Source organism: Nymphaea colorata, chromosome 14 (assembly GCF_008831285.2).
Source record: "Nymphaea colorata isolate Beijing-Zhang1983 chromosome 14, ASM883128v2, whole genome shotgun sequence".
Taxonomy (NCBI): Eukaryota; Viridiplantae; Streptophyta; class Magnoliopsida; order Nymphaeales; family Nymphaeaceae; genus Nymphaea; species Nymphaea colorata.
Window position 1 is genome coordinate 11,481,761 of NC_045151.1, and position 19,324 is coordinate 11,501,084.

Here is a 19,324-nt window from a genome sequence, read left to right on the forward strand (position 1 = left end):
AGGAGAAAATGTAGAAAGAAAAACAATACTATATTTAATAAAAGAGAGCATGATTCAATCATAAAATGAAAGATCCTCTCATCTTTTCATGCTCTCAATGCACTTGAGCATAGCCTCTTGTCTCTAAAAAGATATTGAGTGCTATCTCCTTTGGCCATGGGAAGATAAAGATAAGAAAAGAAAATAACAAGAACAAGTCTATATTGAAGAAAAGAAATAATAAGAACAACGAGGATATATTCATGAAGAAAAAGAACAACAACAACAAGAATATTTGAAAAGAGCATGATTTAATCATAAAATAAAATATCATCTTATCTTCTCATGCTTCCGGTGCACTTTAGCATAGCCTCTTGTCTCTAAAAAGAGGTTGAGTGTTATCTCCTTTGGCCATGGGGAGATGAAGATGAGAAGAGAAAATGAAGACAATCAACAAGACTATGTTCAAGAAAAAGGAATAGCATGATAATAAAAACATGTTAATGAAAAATAACAACAATAAGAATACTTGAAAGAAGCATGATTTAATCATAAAATAAAATATCATCTCATCTTCTCATGCTCCCGGTGCACTTGAGCTTAGCCTCTTGTCTCTAAAAAGAGGTTGAGTGCTATCTCCTTTGACCATGAGGATGTGAAGATAAGAAAAAAAAAGAAATGAGAGGGATGATGATTACATACCTCTAATGAGAGATGACCTAAGGAAGATAAACACTTTTACTTGAAAATTCCCTTTGAGCGAAGCTCCAAGATGATGCCTCCAAGAGGGTTGTAGCTTGCTTCAAGTTGGAGAGGGAAATGGAGAGAGGAAGAGGGAGAGAGAGAGAGCTCAAGAGAAACTCTAAGTCTTCAAGTGAGAATACACTAGAGTTTCTCCCAAGAACTAATCTTACCCAAGAGAGAGGATATGGGGGGTATTTATAGAGGATTTTGGAGCCAATACCCAAAATTTGAATTTTTTGACATAAAAATATTAAAATCACCTTCCAAAAGGAGATTTTTTGGTTAAAAGGAAGGGCAAATTAGTCTTGTCCACCCAAAAAGACTAAAATTACCCTCTAAAAGGAGGTTTTTTTGTCAAAAAAAAGGGCAAATGGGTCTTGTCCACCCAAAAAGACTAAAGTTACCCTTTAAAAGGAGGTGTTTTTGTCAAAAGGAAGGGCAAATGGGTATTGTCTACCCAAAAAGACTAAAATTACTCTCTAAAAAGAGGTTTTTTGGTCAAAAGGAAGGGCAAATTAGTATTGTCCACCCAAAAAGACTAAAATCACCCTCCAGAAGGAGATTTTTTGGTCAAAAGGAATGACAAATTAGTCTTGTCCACCCAAAAAGACTAAAATTACCCTCTAAAAGGAGGTTTTTGGTCAAAAGGAATGGCAAATTAGTCTTAAATGATTGATTTGGATCTGAACTTGGGTTTTGGATATGAAAGTAGTATTTTGGATTTAATTTGGATCTGAAAGTAGTATTTTGGATTTCATTTGGATCTGAAAGTTGTATTTTGAATTTAATTTGGATCTAGGAGTAGTATTTTGGATTTAATTTGGATCTAAAAGTTGTATTTTGGATTTAATTTGGATCTAAGAGTTGTATTTTGGATTTGAATCTTGTACCTAAATTTGAATTTCGCACTTGGATAAAACATCATAGTCCTTTAGAAAAATTTGGGGTGATTACATACTCCAACTATTAAGAATGATTCTTTTGTGTATGTAATTACTTAACATAATAAAACATATAAATTGCTTGATATTGAAGAAAAGATGAGAAGGAGATGAAGCATGTGGAAGATAACATCCAATCTTGTTGTAATGAAGTACTGATTGCACCTTTATTCTCCCCACTACTTGATTATTAGTTAAAGAAATTAACTCATAAGTAAGATTACACTAGGAGATAGCTATTAAATGTAGTGCATGATATAGGATTAAAATTAAGATTCCTAATCTTACCATTAACCAATCTTACTCAAACTTACTACAGTAAAGTCTCCTAAAATAACAAGTCCTTACAATGAAGCCTCTCCAATAGATGAGGCAAAAGGTTGACTTTCACTGCCTTACTCTTTCAGTTAACACTTCAATAAAAATTCCTTAATACAAAAACTATTCATTGTGCTTTCTCCCCTGATAATCATACAAACCATACTACCCCCCCAATCTCATATATATTTCGAGGCCACGATGGCAATGAGGCAGAAACCTGAACAACGATGAAGGAAAAACTTTGTCCTTTCATCGGTTATCATGAAATTCAAAATTTAAAAAAAAAATGGGAACTATAAATGAAATAGTCAAGGCTGTGTAAGTGCGCCTCTTACTCATTGTCTTGTATTCCAAGAAGAGATCTTCATAATCACCTTCAAAAGATGTTGAATTATCCATGCAACTCTTACTTATTCTGAAATGGTACTATTGTTTATTATCTTTATAACAAGGTTTCTTTCCCTGCCCTAATTCATTTATTGTGGTGGAAGTGGTATGGTCACCCCTTTAACAGAACCATGATCGTCTCCTTTGACTTCACCACAATACTATTTGCAACGATCACTATCAAAGCTCATTTTTTATAAATTGCTGATAACAAAGCATGGTGGTTTTCCGTGAGTAATGAGCCCATCCACTTGCATGGCCTCATGTGTATTGGGCATTATTTGTACAATTAGAAGGATCACAGCAATTATCTTCATGAAGAGGAATCTAGAGATATTGTTGAGAAGAAGAATCCTTCACCACAATCATCAGCAACTGCCTCTCTGTGCTATTGGTTTAAAATTTTGTTCCTCTATATTAATGACATTATATTCTCACCCCCCTAAATTTCCCCATTGAATGGTTGAAGATATTTATAATTTAATTAACATTCGTTGGGTACGTACTTGCTAGAGGGATTGACTCAGTTCAAAATTGATTTGTATGGCTCACTTGGATTGAGTCTAAGGTTGAAGGAAGAGGGGAGTCTGGGGGTCTCCCGCTGATCTTGCAAGTGCTTTGTCATTGGTTCGACATCATTAGAGATAATCCTGTGCTATCTGCTTGTTACCTTTAATGTGAACTGCAATTTTTTTTTTCTTTGCAGCTGCTGCTTTTTTTTGTGTACCTCATGTCTATTTGATATTTTTTTTGTATGTCAGCTTAATAATATATTGAAGGAATACTCCAGCAGGTTTGATGCTGAATGGGAATCCAGATTTTATTTGTATGATCATGAAAATGTGTTTTCTTTCTTTTTTGATGGATTAAAAAGTTCATTTATTCCCTTTTCATGATAATATTTGTATTCGAATAATGCAATGCAATATATAGAGTTGCTACTAATCTTGTAAAAATTGGAAATTATAGATTTAGCAAATCAACAAATTCAACGGTTCAGTTGAATCAATTATGAAACTGGAAAATGTATCGTTATATAAAATTATTAAATCAAAATCCCTTTTATGGTTGCCAGCAGCTGGTGGGGATCGCCGGAATCACACATGTTCATGGCGGATGGAATGCAGTTTGTTTCCTTCAAACCCAAGGTTTTGAGAGCTGAGGAAGAGGATTGGACCTTCCTAGCACACGAGAGAGTGAGAAGTTGTGCCGGAGGCAAGAGAAGGGGAGAGAGAGAGGGAGGAGTCTAATGCAACATGCGTTAAGGCAACTTGGAGGATTTGAAGTTGCTTCCATGTGTGTATGTCTGAAGTAATCGACCAGTGCTGCCTTCAACGATCCAAAATCATCAGTCGGCAGCTAGGCATGGGACCATGACTGGGCTTTAACAGGTGACAACTTATCATCCATTGTCTAAAGGATTCAGGTATGTTGTGTTGCACATAAGCCGTTTGACCAGACAACTATTTCTTCTATTTTTTTTTTGTTATTATTTTCATATTTTTCATAGGAAAAGTATCCAGAACAAACCAACAACACATGCAAATATGTGGTCACTTCTTGCATATCATACATGTATGCAATCAGTCGCCTGTCAGATGCATCAGCAGAAATGACGTACAGGAGTGTAAGGCAATCCAAAACATTCTACAAAAGCCGCAAAGCATGCTACTGAACCAGTTGCCGAATATTGTCATTGTTCAAAATATCTTTGAGTACCTTTCCCAATAAATGTACTATCAAACTTTAGGTGGTCACTTTCTTGATGAGATTGGCATAAAAATCCATCAATCCTCTTCCATGTTTTTCCTTTTTCTTTGAAATGGTACTCATTTTGGCAGAACTTCTCTCTTTGAAGCTGGCTTCAATTTTATCAATTTGAGGAAGTCCTTTTGCGTTGCTGGGTTTCTCAGTTTAGCAGGGGTGACCTCTTAAATCTTGTGGTGGATGTTCTCTATATCTAGAATTTGCTCATTATTAGGTCTGGACTTTGTCAAGGCACTTAGTTAAAGTGCCTGGGCAGCGCACTCTAAATTTTATAGATTTTATTTCATGAGTGCATGACCATGTTTTATACTTGTGTGTGTATTATATCGAGGGTAACCTTGTCCGTTGTTATTTAGTCTTAATGATGTTAAAATATGGACCTTGTTGACATGATTACTAAACAAAATATTGTTGGCTATCTAGAAAATTGCAAGGAGTCCTTGCATGTGCTCTTGGTGCATCTCTCACAACATAGGAAAGTTTAATAAAATGGGGCACAAAGGTTGTTTAAGGCAAGTCCTATGCCTATTTTCTGTATACTAATCTTCTATTGATTAAAAGGATGCTTAAAAATTTAGTGTGTGTATCATCCTTTCGACACAATAAAAGTAGGTGATGAAGACTGGAAATCAAGATAAGCTGAAGAAGACTCAAGTACTATTTGCTGAAAATTAAGATAAGCTGAACGAGACCGACTGCCACTATACAGCCGCATCGTGCTTATAAACCATAAGGTCAAATAGTTTGTTGACTTCCATTTTGGTTGTCACCAACAACTAATACTTATTTGGTTTTTTTATGTGGCATCAGGTACTTTGCTCACCTTCACAAGATTGATTCAGCTGATTACATGCTGTCTATTTGTGGGAAGATGCTCTTCGAATACTTTCATCTCCCAGTAAAGGCCACAGTTTCTTCTTCCTTACACATGGTGTTCCCTCATGGTAAAGACTCTGAAGAAATGAAGGTGCTTAGCAATTTGAGGGACAATACACATTGAAGACGACCTTGAAGAAGATGTCATGATATTGTCTGTGCTTGTAGAGTCTCTAGTCATGTTGTTTTGTGTCTATGAGCTTTGTATCCTGGTTTTAATGTCCATGTGTGCCCACATGTAGGATGAGCATTTGAACATTTTATTTATTTTTTATGTTGATGTTATGGTTTTGTCCGAACCTACGGACCAGTAGGAGTCAACATGAGCCCAGTCACACACGAGCTGGGCCAACTCAAGCTCATCTGAATAAGTTAAACGAGCTTACTAGAGCTTCTTTGAGTCAAGCTTGAGTTTTAAGTTAAACTCCAACTCGGCTCTTTTATCACAAATTTTGAGTTTTAATTTAAACTTGAGCTTCACTCGTTTTAGAAAAAAGTTGGCTGGAATTTGACTTCGAGTCGAGCTTGAGTTACTCGGTTAGTTGCTCAGGCCTAGTGACCAGTTAAGTTTCTAATGTTGTTGATGTTTTTGTTAAATGAATTTATTAAATGAGATGATTTTGCTGTGTGATGTTTGTGTATAACAAGTTTTTTGTATTGAATGATACAACATTTTTTGTCTCTTCATTTTTTTTGTCATTTGTACAATCACACACGGTGAGACATGTCCATGGACGTCTGCTTGTGCCAATCACAAGTGGTGGACAATTTTTTGTCCAATGACAAACATCCGTGGTATTTCATCCGTTGACACCCTAAATTCTGCTGCATTTTCTTGCATTTTGGTTAGATCTCGTCCATTTCTAAAGAGATTTATTTAGTTGAATAAAAAATAAAGAAATCTAATTCAACAAAGGTAAAAAGGCGATATTTTTATTACTTCTCAGTCAAATCACGTAACATATTACAAAAATTTAGGCTTTTGGATGGAAATTGTCACGGGACAAGCGACAGTGTGAGGCCCTTTGTGGTAATTAAGGATAAGATGTTGGAGCTCAAACAAAACATTTACAATATGAGACGGCAGGGCCAGGGTTCGTTCCCGCGAGTGCCTCCTTCGACTTCTTCTCCATTCGGTAGGGCTTAAGGGTTTGAGGGGGTCTTAACTGTTCGGGGGCGAAAGCAACCAGAGTGAGCTCAGGAACAGCCCCATGGCTAGTGCTCACAGGTCTCTCTCTCTCTCTCTGTCTCTCTGTACTATGTCTGCTTAGAGGGGTATTACCGTTGTGTCGATTTGGCGGAGGATTGATGCGTGTTTTCTATTTCGAATGTGCAGGACGGGGAAGAGAAAAGGAAATCCGTATCCCTTGCTGCCTCCGGATATTGGGGATGATGAAATTGAAGTATCGGATGAGGACTTTGAGTTTCTGAAGGAGAACCGAGATTACGCGGGGTTTCTCAAGAAATTAGACACCAAATCCATCACAAGGCACGTGTATTTGCTTGTTCTGGTTGAAATTGTTGCACCCAATGTTCCTAGTGTTGGTCTTCTTGCTTCACCTTAGGTGTTTGTCTTCGTTTGTAGGCATGTGGTCAGACTCGCGGACGATGAGAAAGATGACGCGCTGGAGCTTCTTTATGAGAAGCGGAGAAAGGTGGCCATCGAGCCGACGGAAGAAGACGGACATCACGTTGCACGTGTGGATGCTCTTCCAATCAAGACATTGGAAGGAAAGTTATGCTATCGAACCGGTGGGTTTGCTCAACGAATACTATGATTTGCTATCTTTAGCAGATTCATGTCTATTTGCTGAGTGCTGCATTATGTAATTTTATTGCATAATTGCGCTAGTTTTTGCTGAGATGCGCAATTAGCTATTTATGTGGAACCAGTTTCCAAGTGTGTTGATGGATGAAACAGAAGATATTATGACTGGATGAAATGAAAGTCCCTTTGAGGTAAGTATTTGTTGGTTATCCGCTAGTTTGCCATCACGAGAACAAAATAAGCCATGAGCATATAATAAAATGCTATTTCAAAAACCGTTGTGAACATAAAAGTGTGCACACTTCTTTTTATACTATTTCAAAAACCCAAGTACTCAAACATAAGGATATATAAAATACAAGATTTCCAGTCCTAGCAGGAAAAGGAGGGAAATGGGTACTCAATTTCAAGCGCGTAAGCAGAGTTCTGTACTCAATTTTATAGATACAAATAGAATCCTGTGGAAAGCCGTATACCATGAAAAATGCATGTACGGCCTAGAGGGAGACCTTTCATAACTTTTGAGATCCACCTCATAAAATGGGTTCAAAAAGCTAAAATAAGTGATTTGTTTTTTGCCCTTCCAGGTTTCAAAAGCTAACCAACAACTGGTTTATAAGATGTGAATGATGTTTTCCGGGTGGCCTATAGTAAAATAATTATTATCATTCTAATGGTCTTGTATAACCAATGCAACAGATCTTGATGACGGTGATTTGGATGAGCATAGCATGTTTAGAATTAAAACATTTCTATTTATTGGAAATGTAAGACAAGTCCATAGCTTGAGTAGTTAAGTATCGTTAACATATTGACAAGATATGCATATAAAAGAGTTCCAACTATTGGTCTCTATAAACATAAAATTTTGAGTTAATAATTTGATAATCTAAAATTATGTGATAATTAACACCCATTCGCTCTTGCATTTCCTACTTCAGGATTTCCTAGAAAAGGTAGCATCATGGCAAGAATCAATGTGAAATGTCCTGGGTAGTTAGAATTGAGGACATTATACCTATCTGCCATATCTCCCTCATTAATATAGCAATTGAGAATGGAGATAGCCATAATATGCTTTTAGGGACTTTGCTGTCAAGGCACCAACTAGCACTGTTAAATACTGTGATCTGCATGCACTCTATAATATTTACTACTATATACATCATTGACTACTTAGATTAGTATGCATTTAATAACTTGTATGCATATACTCCTTATCACAAGATTCAGAAACTGAATGTCCCCTTACTGCAAAAAGGCTGTTCTCACTTACCTGTTCCTACCTGCTGTTCCTATTTTTAGTGATATGGTCCTGGCATCCTCATAACATGGTACCTTATGTTCAATATTTTTCCTTATTTTTCTTCTCCAAAAAGGGGTGGGTGAGGAGGGGGGAATTTTTCATGCATACAAGAAGAGTCAGCTTGACCAACTTCTTGTATCGTCTAAAAATTTTGTGATTATGCAGCCGTGGAGAAAACTGTGGGATCCAAGAATCTTGTTAAGGATTTGGATCCCAAGACTGGTGGCAGTGTTGTTGAAACTGAGACAATGAAAAAGAAGCCCACAAAAGCAGAACGAAGGAAGCAGCTAAAGGAGCAAAAGAAACAAGCAAGGGCAGAATCAAAAGAAGAAAAGAAGAGAAGTGTTACTCAGGAGAAATCCACGTTGGAAGTCCTGGTCTGTAACCTTTTTCCCATACCTATTTTCTTATACAAAAAACCACAATCAAATGGTTGTAAGTTGCAGGATTCATGTTTATTTTTGTATTTGGAGGATCTCTTTAATATTTCCTTGGGAAACAGGGGATTTATCTTTTTCACACTGAGTCTACACTGCTATATTGACAGCTTGGAGGCCCTTTTGCCAGATATAATCTCAATTTTTTGCAAGTTAGCAATGTAAAATCATGACAAACATTCTACATGTCTTTAATGCCTTTTTTCTCCTTGAAAACTCTCATATGAGTTACCACTCTGTGTTAGGCATCTATCTGTAGCATCTCTCCTTGTCCCCTCATGGCAATCTTGTCTCCAAGATTTTAAGGCATACATGAATGTCTGTTCAAGTGCAGCTTCTTTTTTACTTTTGAAAGCATAATCATGATACGTTGTTAAGTTTTTCAGAAGTTGCAGGAACTTCAATGTGCCATAGTTCCCTTTTAAGTTTCTTGCACAAATCATCCATCAAACCAAATCTACAGATACAAGTGATTAAATACTAATATTTTTAGCCTTAGGACAATGTCGTCATCCTTTGGTATACATATGTCCATCTGTATGTGTGTGTTTGGACTTTGGACCTGTCTGGCACATATACATACATGCATGTATCATGTATGTATGTGTGTGTGTGTGTTGTGTGTTATTTGATCCAAAAGATCACAATACACTTTTGAAGAGATCTGTCTGACTTTTGCATTCTCATCCTTGTCACTACATGAATGGACACCTATTTGGTTGCTCTACCCTTTTTATCTATAGATTTATAATAATAGTTGGAAGGCCATACATGCATTAGAACTTTAATACAATCATTGGATCTCTAAGGGCTGTAATTAGGAAGTGGGTGCTCCTTGGGGTGCAACATCATTGTAGTGTGATCCACCCTTGACTTCCATCCTTTCAAAGGTATTTGTGTTGCATGTATACCCTCATCTTTACATGTTACATTGGCTGCTGTCTAAACATCATCTTGTATCATTGTTGATGAGATTTGCACTTCACATCCATTTTTCTAATAGTACCTGACCTTATGCCCTTGTGTACCTGTGAGACATCAGTTGCCAATTAGACAACAAGTCATCATTTTTGTCTCCAGTACTGAATTTTGATGGATATGATAGATAGTACCAAAAGTTGTACACTTCAACCTGATTGGAACTTTGGAGAAAATAGACATGCTTATGAGTTATGATATGATACCAGCAAATAATTCTTCCAAAAGCTATTCTCTAGGAACTTTATGTTTTAATGAATGTATTCAGGTTCTTTCACAAGCTGTTAGGTCCCTTGAGTTCTCAGGCATACTTAGCTTTTGATGTCTTCCTAAATTTGTGGGCTAAAACAATCAAACACTTGTATATGCACACAGCATGTAGGAAGCACCTGGCAGGGAAATGGTAATTGATAATTAAGATTCTGAAGTGTTTTTTTACTTTTTTCTTTGGAAGTTGGGCGGCATTTGTTGGTTTCTTGTACTTTAATTATTCTGTGTGTGTTTGATTAGTCCATTTTCTTATGGATTTTAACTACAAATTCTGTTAGCGTTATTATACCTGCTTTGTCATGGAGGGCAATTCACTGTAATCTGTTTACTTTTATGAACTGTTTTGCATTTGAATGATTATGCGTTTTTTCTATCTTTTTCAGGAAAGTGTAAAGCGAGAGCTTTCAGAAGAAGAGATATTTGAAAAGAAGAAGACTAAACTGGCTGAGGTTGGGACAAGCCTCCTTGTGGATCCGGAGAAGAATATTTCATCCTTGAAAGAACTTTTAGGGATGTGTAATGATGATAATAAGACTATAGTCAAACTTGGGCTGCTGTCATTATTGGCTGTTTTTAAAGATATAATACCAGGGTATGACTTCTCTGCTATTTTGAGGTTTAGAAAGTTGTAGAACGTAGGACTTGGTAAAGAGTTAGTTGAAATTGATAATGCAAATTCCTTTTTCTTCTATCTTAGAAAAAAAAAAAAAATTGGACTCATTGTATTCACCTGTTGGTGTTTCTACCAGGTACCATATTAGACTCCCAACTGAGAAGGAGCTTCAAATGGTAGTCTCAAAGGAAGTGAAAAGGATGCGGTACTATGAATCGATGCTTCTGAACTCATACCGGGTTTGTCAAGCTATAGTTGAAAAAATTACTTCTTGGAGCAGAGCCTGACTTACCTTTTCTAGTTGGTTAAGTTGGTCCAAGGAATGCTCCTTTTTTGCTTGTTTCTTTTGCATGCGGCTTATGCTTCACTTGGTTTTTATAATGCATGTTCGCAAGGGGATTAATTTTTCTTAAAATCCATTAATATAAAATTATAAATTATAAAGTTTTGACAGTGCAATGCAAATTGAATATGTGGATCATCAAAGGAGGGTTGTTGCATTTGCTAATGATTCACTTCTATATGTCAATTATCGGGGAAGGCCTTTTCATTGTGATATGATATTAGAAAGGTTTCAATAATTAGCAACTGTTTGTCATTGTTCATGTCGCATGGGTTGAGCAACTTCAACAGGCTGAGTGAGGAAATAACTATATTTTAAGAAATTTGTTGATGTGCTCAATGCCACATCATATTGTTAGAAGTATGAATCTTCTGAAGGTTAATGAAAATAAAATATGTCAACAATTGACAATCTGTTAGTCTAAATGTAAAAGTGCACCCAAAACGGCAAGCCACAATACAAGGCTTACATTTTCACAATGAAACTAAAACTCTCATGCATAAGTGCTTCACACAAGATGCTCAAGGCACCAAGAAAAGAAGAAAATAACTTCAAATTATTAAGAAATATTTAGCCTAAAGCATAATCTTTACAAGGGGAATCATCTCCTCAATATATACACCAAAGGAGGGCTGAGCTACCTGTTGGTTAGCCCCAACAGTTAGATATCTAGCCAGTGGAGCTAGCCCAACGATTAGCTTGGGGTTGTACTTGATCAAAAGCTGCAAAAACTGAGGACAAAAGAAGAAAGGGAAACAACTAAAAAAAAAAAAAGAAGAAAGTAAATACAAAAGAAAAAAGATGCCAGATTAATAGAATATATATAACACAGACACACATACCTTACGTATGTATCTGTGTGTATGTATTTTAATGTCCTCCAAACTTATGGTGCTATGACCAAAAGCTAGCCAAGAACGAAATGGAATCCAAGTGCAGAAAGCGCATTAGTGAAGAAGCTTGTTAGCTAATACTTTGTGGTACAATATAAGGAAGATCAATACCCTTTCAAGAATTCTTCTCTAATTTAATCACTGTCCATTTCTCTGTGTTGTGTTTGCTCATGAAATGTGTGATTTCAAGCAATGTAGATTGGGAGATGATATTACTGTATCACCTAGTGGTAGCTTGAGCCAAAGTATCTCCAATAGATGAAAATGACACCTTTTTCTGCTTATTACACTTTTATGAGATGAATGATTGTCCTAAAAACACAGAAAGGCCAGCTGTTGATTCAGGCCACTTCCCCAATTAGAATCAATCTAAGCTGGCAAATTTAAAGATGAAGAAACAGAAAAAAAGACCTATGTTGTTAAGGCCTCGCCTAGGCGTGGACTAAGCATGAGTCCACACCCGTTGCGTGAGTCCACCACTTAGGCGATGGGATATGTTTTGCCGCCTAGGCTGGCCCAGGCTCCAACATGCCTAGTCCATGGGAAAGTGAAAAGCTACATTCCCTTTCAAATAAAGTTTCTTAATTGAGTATATGTTGTTGTGTACTTTATGTTGTGTTGATTACAGATTTTTATGTTGATTATGTTTTTATATGTACTGTTACTTTATATGTATATATACTGTTAGTCACGTAGTCTGTTATATAGTATTGGGATACCTCATACATGTTATAGATATATACACTAGTATGGTTATGTCTTTCTTTAACTACAAACTACAAACTACAAATGGATTAAAGCCTTGTTGTGGATTTGCATTCCTTCTTCTAGAGATTAGATCTTTTTTTTTTTTGTTTCTTGTATTAGATTACATTTAATGAGTAATGTTAAACTTTTTCTATTGATTTTGCATATTCATGAAGTAAACAATTAAGTTTTGATTGTTTGAGTTGATTATGCTTGTTATATTACTACTCTTCATATTTCAAATATTAGGAATAGTTAATTAAAATAACTTGACATATTAACATAACTAAGAAAAATAAAAAGAAGGGTTGCCTTTTTTGCCTAGGCCTGCCTAGGCGCTGCCTGGCACCTAGGCCGCGCCTGGGTGCCTTGACAACATAGAAAAAGACTCTTGTTCATTGATTGCTTTATGTATTTTACTATTTTATGATCTGAAGATGATACTATGCACTGGAGTTAGGTGCATGTTGAAACTAACTTGCTAAATATGCTCCACGAGCAATGTCTAATTGGATAATGTTCAAGTACATCAATGATCTAACAAATTTCCTATCTTTAGTCATTCAAAATAAATCTATCATCTATCTTCAACTCACTTTTCAGTTTTCACAACTGTTGGAGTGTCAATCCAAATATAATTGAAGGAAAAAATTTCAAGCCCTTGTAGATCTCTCTCTTTTCTTTGATGTACTTTTCCTGCTTTATTCATTGTTGGTTTGTTTTACCTACACCTTGTTTTTGTTTCTCAGCTTTTATTTATGGAGGATGTTGGGTTGTTCTCATGTCCAATTTTACATTCAATTGAATTATCTCATAAAGTATTCTTTTTTTTTTGTATTTTCAGATGTACCTCCAGAAACTCATCACGTTAGAGAAACAATCTTTCTTTCACCATGCTGCCATTCATTGTTTATGTTGTTTGCTTGAAGCTGTTCCTCACTTCAACCTGCGTGAAAGCTTGCTGGATATAGTGGTTAGAAACACAAATTCTTCAGATGATGTTACAAGGTGGTCTTTTGCTCATTAAGAATGTACTTGATTGAATAGAATGTACTTGATTGAATGCCTTCAAATTTCTGTTTGGTTGATATTTCTTTTTCCCCTTGTAAAATGTGCTAAAGAAACTATCTACTTCCTGATACGTTTATCAAGGTGGACCTTTTGATACTTTTGGGTTCTTGATTGGAGTTTAGGAACATCGACTAGTTGATGTTTGATAAATTTCTAAAGTTAGATATCCCTTTGTTATCGAATTGTTAGGAGACACAAAAAGAACAGGCAGTTAACTGAGGCATAATGACTAATTTCACAAGTTTCCCTGAGTTTATGAGTAACTTACATGGGTAGCTCATGTTGCCTATTAAAAAAGCCACTGTACGGTATGACCCATGCTTTGACATTGTATCCAAGTAACATGGACTCTTCAAAAAAGTTGCCACACTCGAGCCAACGGGACTCGGGTGCATGTGTGGCAATGGAGAATTTACTTCCTTTTTCACTGAGTCATTGATAGAATTTTAGATGGTGAATTGTTAATTTTATTGTTTGTGGACACACACACACACACACACATATTTATAATTGTATATATATACCACTATATCCACACCCATATTTTTCTGAATAATGCTGCATCTGCAGCTCACATCTGTGTGACATAAATATGTCGTGATAATTGTATTCCCCTTTTGCTTTTTGCCTTCCGGTTTTTACTTAAACTTTCTGATCCTAACAGTTTGTGTTTCCAGGAAACTCTGCTGTGATGCTGTGAAATCACTGTTTCTTAATGAGGGAAAGCACGGTGGGGAAGCAACAGTTGAGGCTGTTGAATTAGTTTCTGATCTTGTGAAGTCTCATGATTGCCAGCTTCATCCTGACTGCGTAGAGGTGATTTTATGGTGCTTATTGTTTACTGTTTGATATGATTTGTTTGTTTAAATTTTTCATGTATATATTGCTTGAATCCTAGATTCTGGAGTGTTTCAGTTTCTAACAGCTGTTAGAAGGGTGGTTTCATCAAAGTTCTAGAAACGTAATAGACCTTTTTCATTCTTGTTAGTTAGTTGCCATTTGTTAGAGGTGCTTAAAGCTGGATTGCGGTCTCTTAAGAATGCCCATCAGAAAATAATACCTGACCCATCAGAAAATAATACCTTTCTTTAATTTATCTTTTTTTCTTATCAACTGTAAGGCATGGTTATATCATCTATTCAAAGATCTTTTGTAAAACCAGTGGTTACCCATAGTGCTGTGATATTGCTGTCAGTATTTGGTAAGGTTTAATCTATGTCACACGGACTCTTCAAAAAAGGGGCCGCACCCGTGTCAACACGACACTGGTGCTGGAGCTGCTCTGACATGCACCCCAACCGCGTCCTTTCTTATGCAAGTTCAAAATATTTTCCCCTTTTTTTCTTCTCCCTGTCCCTTTCTTTCTTTATGTATAGTAATAAAAGTAAAAAGAAATGACATATTAAGCTAAAAAATAAGCTAAAATTATTTATATTTTGAATACATACATTTATATACATATAATAAATATGACATAGTGTACAATACACTTTATTGGAGGTTGCAAATTTCTATGTCTTAAATACCATGGCTGTTGTTTTATTCTGATGAAGTTTATAAATTGAGGATTATGACCTCTACACAAAGATTGCTGATTAGCTATAGGCAGTTTATACTGTTTTTCTAATAGTGAACAATACCTTGTCAAAGTTTGTTGCTTCATTGAAGACTGAAAAATGACAAGATCATCTCTGGCACATTATTAGGTTTTCTTGTCATTGTCTTTTGATGAAGATCTTGCAAAACCTGAGCCAGTCAAGGAGGAAGAGAAAACAAATAGAAAGCGGAGAAGGGCAAAGCACGGCAAAGCAGATGAAAGGCAAGTTAATGAAAAGAAGCAAATGAAGCAAGAATTGCTTTCCAAGGCTAAAGACGAGGTTTTCTTTTTCAACTAACACTTATGCAATTTCAATTCCATCTGCCCCTTTTGTGCTTTCATGCTGCATGTCTGACATGTCCTATTGTAAAGGTTAATGCAGATTTTAGATCCGTTTCATTTGTTCCGGATCAGTCTGAGCGTCGAAAGATGCAGACACAGACTCTATCTGCTGTCTTTGGAACATATTTTCGTATTCTGAAACACATATTGGGGAATGCTGTCTCTGGGTATGTATTAAATCAGAAGTCTAGAGGATTGATATTACAAACTTTTCTCATTTTAGATGTTATTTCTATTTCAATGAAGCAAAATGTGGAAAAAAATATGTAAAACCAGCTGTCTTTTGTTATGCATATCTTTGTCCCACTGTGTTGCAAGTTGCATAGTTATGTGCTATTTTTTTTTGTGATAAGTCATAGTTGTTCACTGCTGCACATTATTGTTTTCTGAGGTTTCGTGAGATTTGGACTTGTGCGTTCGCATTTTGAAACATGGGCCCAACCCCTTCTTGGGGTTCTTTGTCACAAAGCCCCTCTACTTGATAAATATTGAAGCAGGACGAAGTTGATTGATTGAGCAAGGGACGGAACCTATGTGGATGTATGGTTCAGTCTATTGTTGGTCTTTCTATTATGAATGCATGTTACTTCCAAATAATAAACTACAGTAGCAATTATCAATAATCACTGTCCAGCATAACGAGATTAAGCATGTTGATCGAAGGATAAGGGTTGGTGACTGTTCATGCGTGGAACATGCCAAGTTTCCATCTCTGTGACACAGACACTCCTGGAAGGGCATGGCTGGACACAGATGCATGTATAGGACATGGCTGATTCATCTTTTTTATTTGTTAGTATATTTTGGTATTTTTATATCGTAATCTATCTGTCATGAATATTCACAATGAATAAATGTGTTAACTGTTGGCCAACAGTCCTAAAATAAGAAACTCTACTCGCGTACCCACAGCCTAATCTCCTAGAGAATTAGGGTAAACCCTCTCAACTTGAAGGGAAATTCATTTAATTTCAGACAACATAACCTAATGGCATTGTGTAATACTCCTTATAAGAGGTAAGAATGGATCTCTGACTCTATAGGACCCAACCCACACTTTATTGCCCTGTTTTCCCTTAAAACTACTAAAATGGATATTTTATGGTTTGAGGCTATCAATGCCCCTCCCCTGGCTAACACCTCGTCTTCAAGATGTGAACCTTGGAAACTGCCGTTGTATTTCTGCTGCATCCTCCCAAGAGGGGCTGGGAGCATCCAGTCCTTGCCACTCCACCAGCCAGGAGGTGAAGCTTCAGCAAATCTTTTATAAGTTCTTTCTTGGAGCATCGTGAATGGAAACAGTTCGCCAGAAGGAAGGGGGGCTAGTCATTAGCTCTTGATCATTCCTAGAATAAAATTGAGATACATGGAATACAAAGTGAATGGATGAGGTTTCTGGAAGCTGCAATTTATAGGCCAGCTTGCCAATCCGCTCCAATAGTTTAAAGGGACGTGAATACCTGGCTGAAAGTTTATGGGCTTCAGCTGATCTGCGTTGGACCTTTCCCACTGGAAAATTTTTTAGATAGACCCACTGCCCCACCTCATACTCTTGGTGACGATGCTTCCTATTGTACTGCTTCATCATTCTTTTCTAAGCAGTTGCAAGTTTCCTCTTAATGATCTCTAGTACTCGATCTCTTGTTAACAGCTGAATATCTACTTCGTCCAGCTGTGGTGCATATGGGTGGAAACAATGTAGGTCTAGTGATTGCCATCCATATACTACTTCAAAGCGAGACATTCCCAATGCAGAATGTACTGCCAGGTTGTAGGAATACTCAACCAAGAGAGGTATTCAGTCCAATTGTGGGGCTGACACACTGCGTAACACCTCAAGTACGTCTCTAATACTCGATTTAGAACCTCTGTTTGGCCGTTTGATTGTGGATGGTAGGAAGTATCCATTTGTAGCTTGGTTCCCTATAATTCAATGTAGTTTTCTAGAAGTTGCTCAAAAATAAGGGGTCACATTCACTACTGATTTACGGCATGCCATGCAATTTTCCGACTTGATCTTGGAAAGCTCTAGCCATGTTCTTGGCTGTAATGGGGTGCGATAGGGCTATAAAGTGAGCATATTTGTATAACATATCCACCACCACCTATGTAACATGTGTACCTTAATTTTGGTGGAGTACTCGTACCAGTCGGGTGCGACACGGGTAGGGGTATGGTGTTGGGTGTGGCTGAGGTACAAGTCAACAGGTACCGGGTACCGTCAATGTATCCAGGTTCATATCTATCCAAAAACAAACTCGGTCAATGTTGACCGAGTTCATTTTTGTCCAATACTTAGGTTTCTTTTTCTTTTTGGTTTTCTTATTTCCTTTCAAAAATGCAGTCTTGACAAAATTGTGGGCGACGTCGAGCGACCTCCGGCCACCTCCAGCGACCTCCGGCGACCTTCCCGCATGAACTATTTTTTCTTTTTATTGTGGTTCTTAGTAGTATTTTTTGTTTTCCTGCATGAAAATTCGACTAATGTTTATATTTGACTGTCTAGGGGGCTGCTCGGTTGTCCATATGTTTAAAGTTTTTCATAGGTTTCTTAATATATATTTTCTATGTTGTTTATTTGTTTATGTTGATATATTTTTTTTTTATTTTGATATATATTTTCTAAGCATTTCTTCTTGTTATTATATATATACGGTTGTACCCCCGCACCTAAGTTTTTTGAAAATGGCCCTACCCGTACTCGCACATTTCCCGCACCAGCACCCTTACCCGTACCTATGTTTGCTTTCCCCTTCGGTTGGGGTAGTTCTATGAAATGCGAAGCAAGGGCTTTAGAAGGCCAGCTGCGCATAGTTTCTCATATTTATGCCATTGATATGTGTCACATGCCTTAATGTGCCCCTTGATTTTTCTCTTCATGCCAGGCCAAAAAAAAGTGTGCAGCATCCTCTTATAAGTGCCTTCTTCCCCTTGATGTCCTCCTTCAACTCCATTCTGGAAATAGGAAGTCCTTAATGAGTTTGGAGTTTGTGGCACATAAACCTTGTTTTGATAGCAAAGATAAGGTTCCTTCCATCTATAACCATACACCTGAACTTCTTTGCTCCAGTTGTCTCCTCTTTTCTTGCACCTTGGGTGAGTTGCGGTGCTCCTCTTGCAATTGGTCCCGAATTTCAGCAATAGGCCTGCACATCAAGCGCAAACAGAAATCATACAGTTCAGCTCTGTTTTCATGATAAATTGTCACGTACCACATTCTCAGTCCCTTTCTTGTATATGATGTCGAATTCATATCCAGCCAGATTTATGACCCATTTATTGGTTGCATTGATTTTTTTCTGCTGCATGCAGTGTCTTGAACTGCTATGGTCAGGAAAGTCCTGAAATCTCCTCTCTACCAGGTAGTGATGCCACTTCTGAATGGCAAGAACCATGGTTATGAGCTCTTGTTCGTACGCAGATTTGCTCTTGAATCTAACTCCTGTTGACTTGCTGAAAAAGCAACTGGATGCTTGTCTGGACTTAACACAGCTCCCACTTTGCTCTCAAAGGCATCCATTTCCCCATTCATAGTCGGTGAACCCACACAAGCACTGTTAGGAGGTTGCTTACCTGTTTTGAGAGGCCTGTGTGGTGGAGTCATCAATTATGGTCTTCCGCGTTCCCCCTCAATTGCTGGTTATCCTGCAGATGACCTCTCTCGGTAGTGTCATCAATTCCTGCTGGCTTGATCACTTCTCTTTCTCCATGTCACTCATCCGTTGTCCAAGTTCACTGCTACTCTTCTCGACTCCTAATCTCCCTACGATTGGTTGTTGGTCAGCTTCAGCTTGTCTGCACAGAGCTTCCACAGCAGCTAATGCCACCTTGGTGGTCTTCGACTCTGATACCAAATGTTAGCAGTCTTAACCAATGTTATCGCTGCCGTATCGTATCGTGTATCGGTCGGGCCGACCTATACGCCGTATCGTAACGTATCGTAA

The 19,324-nt window shown here is 37.3% G+C and overlaps 1 protein-coding gene across 1 annotated transcript in view; it reads left to right on the top strand.

The window, feature by feature from the left end:
• The first annotated feature begins 6,102 nt into the window (after positions 1 to 6,102).
• The window catches only part of LOC116267493 (nucleolar complex-associated protein 3), a 36,357-nt gene continuing 23,135 nt past the window's right edge, over positions 6,103 to 19,324 (top strand). The window contains exons 1-10 of the mRNA XM_031649223.2: positions 6,103 to 6,243; positions 6,352 to 6,504; positions 6,601 to 6,767; positions 8,255 to 8,466; positions 10,158 to 10,366; positions 10,524 to 10,626; positions 13,215 to 13,378; positions 14,119 to 14,257; positions 15,148 to 15,318; positions 15,411 to 15,547. Coding sequence (XP_031505083.1) covers positions 6,227 to 6,243; positions 6,352 to 6,504; positions 6,601 to 6,767; positions 8,255 to 8,466; positions 10,158 to 10,366; positions 10,524 to 10,626; positions 13,215 to 13,378; positions 14,119 to 14,257; positions 15,148 to 15,318; positions 15,411 to 15,547 — 1,472 coding nt within the window. The 5' untranslated portion in view covers positions 6,103 to 6,226. The remainder of the gene's footprint in view (positions 6,244 to 6,351; positions 6,505 to 6,600; positions 6,768 to 8,254; positions 8,467 to 10,157; positions 10,367 to 10,523; positions 10,627 to 13,214; positions 13,379 to 14,118; positions 14,258 to 15,147; positions 15,319 to 15,410; positions 15,548 to 19,324) is intronic.